The sequence below is a fragment of the Schistocerca gregaria genome, chromosome 11 (genome assembly GCF_023897955.1).
Source record: "Schistocerca gregaria isolate iqSchGreg1 chromosome 11, iqSchGreg1.2, whole genome shotgun sequence".
In the NCBI taxonomy this organism is placed as follows: Eukaryota; Metazoa; Arthropoda; class Insecta; order Orthoptera; family Acrididae; genus Schistocerca; species Schistocerca gregaria.
In genome coordinates this window covers 24,462,967-24,468,966 of record NC_064930.1, presented here as the reverse complement: position 1 = coordinate 24,468,966, position 6,000 = coordinate 24,462,967, and the positions used below count along the sequence as shown (strand labels likewise).

The 6,000-nt window shown below is 39.6% G+C and overlaps 1 protein-coding gene across 7 annotated transcripts in view; it reads right to left on the bottom strand.

Moving 5' to 3' along the window:
- Positions 1–2,419: 2,419 nt before the first annotated feature.
- Positions 2,420–6,000, bottom strand: part of LOC126295422 (uncharacterized) — a 179,271-nt gene continuing 175,690 nt past the window's right edge. For 4 of the 7 annotated variants that reach the window (XM_049987900.1, XM_049987904.1, XM_049987901.1 and 1 more), the window contains one exon: positions 2,420–4,410. In XM_049987900.1, coding sequence (XP_049843857.1) covers positions 3,993–4,410 — 418 coding nt within the window. In that variant the 3' untranslated portion in view covers positions 2,420–3,992. The remainder of the gene's footprint in view (positions 4,411–6,000) is intronic. The other 3 variants (XM_049987905.1, XM_049987906.1, XM_049987903.1) reach the window with 2 other exon arrangements.

The window sequence follows — 6,000 nt, the reverse complement described above, 5'->3', positions numbered from 1 at the left end:
GGCACAGAACACTGTTGTCCTCAAATTGGTGTGACACTGTTCTGTCTACAAGACACAGTTGCTCAAACATCTACCAACAAAGGAAACCACCACCCAATGATTAAATTTAGTAACATGTGCCGGAAACACGACGCTCAATTATCGTGCATTTTGTCGGTGAGTTTTAACATCATCATTATATTGTTGTATAACAATCGAGGCTGATAACAGTATTGTTCACTGCAAAACTAATGTGTGTACTACCTACTACTACCCCCCCCCCCCCCCCTCACACACACACACACACACACACACACACACACACACACACACACACACACTCTCTCTCTCTCTCTCTCTCTCTCTCTCTCTCTCTCTCGAGACCTAAGGTATAGAAGTCTAAAATATTAGGAAACCAAAATAGCAATGAATTACAACAACAGACAATTACACAACAGATTAAACAATACCTTTGCATATACTTCATAAAATGCTGCTCCAGGATAAATATTTCATTTGCTATACACTCATATTCACAAGAATTTTGATTGTGGTGCTTTATCCTTTATTTCTTTTTAAATTGTATTGCTTAAAAATGACATTTATGACTATGCTGAAACAAAGCTTCTGATAAGAATTGAATTTATCACAGAAAATACTTTTATCGATTAGTTAGGTCTGAAACTTAAGAGTTCACTGAACTGGTGGTAGTTATTATCGACTTCACTTTCAATCTACATTTGATCGTGTACTGGGGCATTTGGACTGCAAAGCTGCTGAAACAGAGTCCACAGCAAAACTAGAAAACAACTCAGTTTTGAACTGTTCCTTTGCAAAGGAAGATACAGATGAACTTCTTGCACAACTGCAAATGTGAGTTACAAATCAGTGTCAGTGACAGAGAGAAACAGCTCAAATCACTCAAGACTCCAGAGCCTGATCAATTGTCTGTTACATTCTATACAGAAATCATAGCTGAGTTACCTCCCATTTTAATAAATATATACCAGACACACACTAAACAAAAACTGTGCCAAACGGTCTGAAGAAAGGACACATCACACCCATTTACAAGAAGGGTAGCAAAACAGCACAACTACCGTCCCACAAGTTTGACACCGAATTTAACCACCTGAGGCCAAGGTGTTTTTCTTTAATGTTACTTAAAGTGTGCTCTTCACGGAATCAAATATACCTAAGGTACATTTTAAAACTACAAAAAAAAGTTTTCCAATATTCCTTTTTCCAGAATGGGTGGTACAGCAAACTGGACTTTGGGTCTGAAGCATTGTTTTTGTATTTGTAAAATATTAAATTAAATTTTAAATTTTTTTGCATGTAATAAATTTATGGATCGTAGTCAGAAATACTGAGAGTTACATTTCTATACACATCAACATAAATATAAATATCACACCCTTCTAGCACATTAAATATTAGCATCAAAATTACCGCAATGTAATATGAACACTTGTTTTCACACGACAAAACGATTACATTACAAACTACTGGTACTGCAATTGCAGTTCAAATCATACTTGATTATCTCGGTTAAATTTGGTGAAACAGTTTCGATTCAGAACCAGCCACGAGAAAAGTTTGCACTTTCGGCACGAATTTCTAGTTTCTCCTTCGCAGCCTGGCTTTCTGCATTTTTTCCAGTTCTTCGTATCAACTATGTCTGGCATAATATCCACACTGCCTCTCCTTTTGCTGTTACACGTCATGGGAGTGGGAGTGGGATTACACCTCCTTTCGGCCACATTTACTTGTCGCACGACTGCAAGGTAAGTGAGAGAAAAGGCTACAAGAGCTAAAATTAAGCTCCACAGCCCGGTCAAATCCCTGCCATGTTCTATACAGAATTTGTAACTGTGTTAGTTCCTATATCAATAATAAAATACCACAGATACAACAAACAAACTATTGTGCCCCGTGTTCGAAGCAAGGGCAAGTCACACACATTTATGAGAAGCAAAAAAGCCACTCTAACATCCGATACCTTTGAACTGACCTGTTGCAGGATCTTGTAACACATTTTGAGCTCAAACTCAATGAGGCATCTCAAACAGGATAACAGTTTCCATGTCAACCAGCACATAATCCAAAAATATAAGTAATATGAATCCCAATTCGTACATTTTTCTCGTGGCATCCAAAAAACTGTGAACCAAGGCACTAATAAAGATGATAGTATTTTTTGACTTCCAAAAAGCAGCCGACTCAGCACCACACCGTTGTTTAAAAACAGTAGCAGCATTTTATGGGGTATCAAGCAAAATTTGTCACTGGACTTCTTAGTAGGGAGGAGGCACTACGTTATCTGGGATGAAGACTAATACATAGAAGTAAAGTACCTTCAGGTGGACACATGGGAAATGTGTAGGAAACATTGTCGTTCATTTTGCACGAGGGAAGATTGCAAAATAACGCACAACAATTTCATTACCAAAATGTTTAATAGCTAACAAAACAAAAAGTCATAAATAAACTTACATCTTCTACCTACTTTTCTTCATAGTCACTAACATTCTAAATGTGTCTCTCCATCATGGTACCAGCTTCAACATGTCTTGTTCATAGAAATCCATTTCGTTGGAGTATAGTCATCTGCGGACTGCTGATTTCACTTCCAGATGTGTAGCAAAGCATTGGCCAGTCAGGAATTTCTTCACAGGACCAAACAGATGCAAGTCGGACGGTGCAAAGACTGGACTGTACGGTGGATGCCAGGGCACCTCCCATCCAAATTTGGCTGTTTTCTCACGAACAGGAGAAGCGACATGCGGGCAAACATTGTCACGAAGAAGTTTGACACCGTCACCATTAATGCTGTGGCGTCTGCCACGAAGGGCCGGATACAACTTAACCACAGTTTTACTGTAGGCTGCAGCATTCGGACTGGTCCTGCATTCAGCAAATTCCACCAATAACACACCGTGCATATCGCAGAACACTATCACAAGCACTTTCCTAGTAGACCGAGTCACTCTGAAGCATTTTTGTACAGGAGAACTAGCATGTGTCCGCTCCATAGATGCCTGCTCGATTTCAAGTGTGTAGTGGTACGCCCACGACTCATCGCTAGCGACAAGTCCTTGTTCGGTGATCTGAGGCCGTCGTCATTTATCGGTCCTCCTCGTCGTCTGTCAACTTCTTAGGCGCCTGACGAGCACTAACTTTACGAAATTTAAATGCACCACGAACAATATCTTACACTGCAACATAAAAAAATGTCGAACTTCCGTGATAAGTTTTGCAGTAGCACATGTCAGTTGTTCAAAATTGCTGCCTCAATGGCTCAGACATTCTGTGGGGTTGCAGCTGTTACCTGTTGCCTGTTACAGGACAGTCAGTAAGATTCACATGGCCTTTTGGTAGAGCGCACACCAGCTGGAGACATTACTATGGTCCATACAGTCTTTTCCCACGCAAATCGTGCATGTCCCTGTTTATGCCCTTTGTCCCGCAAATATCAAACTACACTTTTCTGCTCTTCACATGTTAATGACAGTAACACACGCACCAAGTCTGTTTCACAGCTCGGGCTTCTCTCGTTATACCCACACGCGAAAATGAAAGACAGCCTGGAGCGCAAACTTCAAACTATATCACTGTCAGATTCCGACTATTCAGCTGCAATACCGAGGAAGAAAAAAAATTGTGTTACTTTTGCATCTGCTCTCGTATACTGATGATTTTCAGACAATATCAATAGCAAACTCAGATGTCTTGCAGATGATGCAGTTATCTATAATGAAGTACAGAAGGTAGCAAAGTTATTAAAAATGACAAAAACGCACTAAATCTAAGTGCCATTAAAATAATGTAATAGGATAAAGGAATCAACATACACTGGCACATACCAAATAATTTCCTTTAGTAAATACACACAGATTTCCTTATCACAACAGAGCTACCACATTCACTGAATTAATCTGTTTTTGCATGACGTGTTTCCGCAAAATGCCAACCAACCGTGATGGGCACCCAATAATTTAGGGTAGGTCAACTTAATACTTACAGTAAGAATGATCAAAATTGACATGCGTAGTCAACATTTCACTGCTAACTTGCCTAAGTGCATCTGGAACATTAGGCTTCTCAACGAGGTTTGGTTTTCCAACAGTACTCTTTCCTTTATCTGGCAGTCGCTGCACTTTCCTCTCATCACTGCTGGCACAATGCGGAACTTCCCTACTGACGTAAAAGTGAGTTAGTGATAACCAACGGTCCACTTCCTTGTCCATGATGCCTATTGTTTCTGCACTCAACTCACACGAATTTACATAGTTCACCAGCATCTGTAATTTAGCTTTTAACTGCCTCGCCCGAGCACCAATTTCCTGCCGATCGTTCCGTTTTGTAATTGGCGACAAACTGACAGGAGCCTCCTCTGTCGAAGTAGTTTCCTTCCGTTCCACTGCTGCACTGGAAAGTAATGGATACATCATTGAAACTACACGAATATACATGCGTATGTTCAAAGCAAACAGTCAAGACAACAGAAATTGTAAGTAGGAGCACACAAATTACAAATACAACAAGAATGTTTACAAAATAGTTTACACTCAAGGTGTTTTAAAAAATGGTGATGCCACAGTGTGACTAGAGCTTGACATAAAGCTGCATAACAATATTGTATTCGAGACCTGTAATCAGTAGCAGTTCAGTTAGTAATAGTGTATACAAGTTACACACCTTATCAACAAAATCGACAGTTGTGTCGGCACTGCCCACATCCTGGCATGCAAACAGTGGCAGCTGGAGCCAAAAACTAGACAGTTGGGGAATTTACTTTTAGAATCCATTACTGGCTGGTTCACTCACCAAAGCCACGGAGCAAAATATGGTAACAGGTTGAAATTTGTGTACAGAAGTACTTACTGACGAGCATACACATACCTCGAAATAGCACCGACAGTTCTCAGAATGTAGCGAGTAAACCCAAATAGTGTGTAATTTAGGTTCACATCTAGGGATACCTGCCATGCCACGTGACTTCACACGGGCAGACAATTGGTTGGCTGGAATAATTTGTTGTGAAACTGATCAAAATTGACGTGCAAATAACACTGTGGGAACAGCGCAACATGTGAAAGAACTGTGTGTCAATTTACTGAAAGTTTCATTGCAACTGACACATTAATCAATAATGAAGTACCCACTAATTCTCTCCGTATTGAATGTTATGCTGACCAAACATTTCAACTTGGTTGCAGTCAAGATGTTAACATAGGAGGAGGCAGCCACATAGTGGCAGGCTCTTCCCTTTCGAATTAAATAAAGCTCAGTCTTCCTCGTACATGATTTTCGATCCCAGACTTAAAAATACACTACGAACAATATTGCAAAATTCTTCTTCTATATACAAAAAACTCGAGACTTTAGGAACACGGCAAGGACTACCTAGAGCATTAGCAGGCACAAAACAAACTCAGCACGGAAAATGATTCAACTTCCCGATTAAAGGAGTAGCGTGACAGATGTTATAAAAATTCAAATCACTGAGCACTAAATTCAATGAATTCTTCAAAAAGTTGCCGAAAATACAGGGTCACAAACTGGTCCTTCGAAAGCAGGTCTGATAAACTTACTTGGACAGGCAGGCAAGTAACGCGTATTCCACCACCAGACACCAGATTTGCCAATTTGCATCTTACAAAGAACACAAAAATCATGTCACTAAAACATAGTAACACTTCTGGTTACAGTGGTATCTCAACCTAATTACTATCTTATCCTGACTCAGTAATGCCTCCCACGAGTTACCTCTGTAATCAATCAACGAGTTGAGGATTATTTGCTGCAGGACCAAAGCTTGCAGTAGTTAAGCCTATAAATAATGAGATGGAAAGCAGAAAAGGAATCCTTGTCAAAAATACCGGATTTTTAGCTGTTGTGATTTTTACGTTCAGATTTAAATTCTAAACAATTTTATATAAACAAGATTTCTGTTAATAAATTTGAGTGACTTATAACAGGCTGAACATTGGTGATGAAATATACACATCAAAGAAC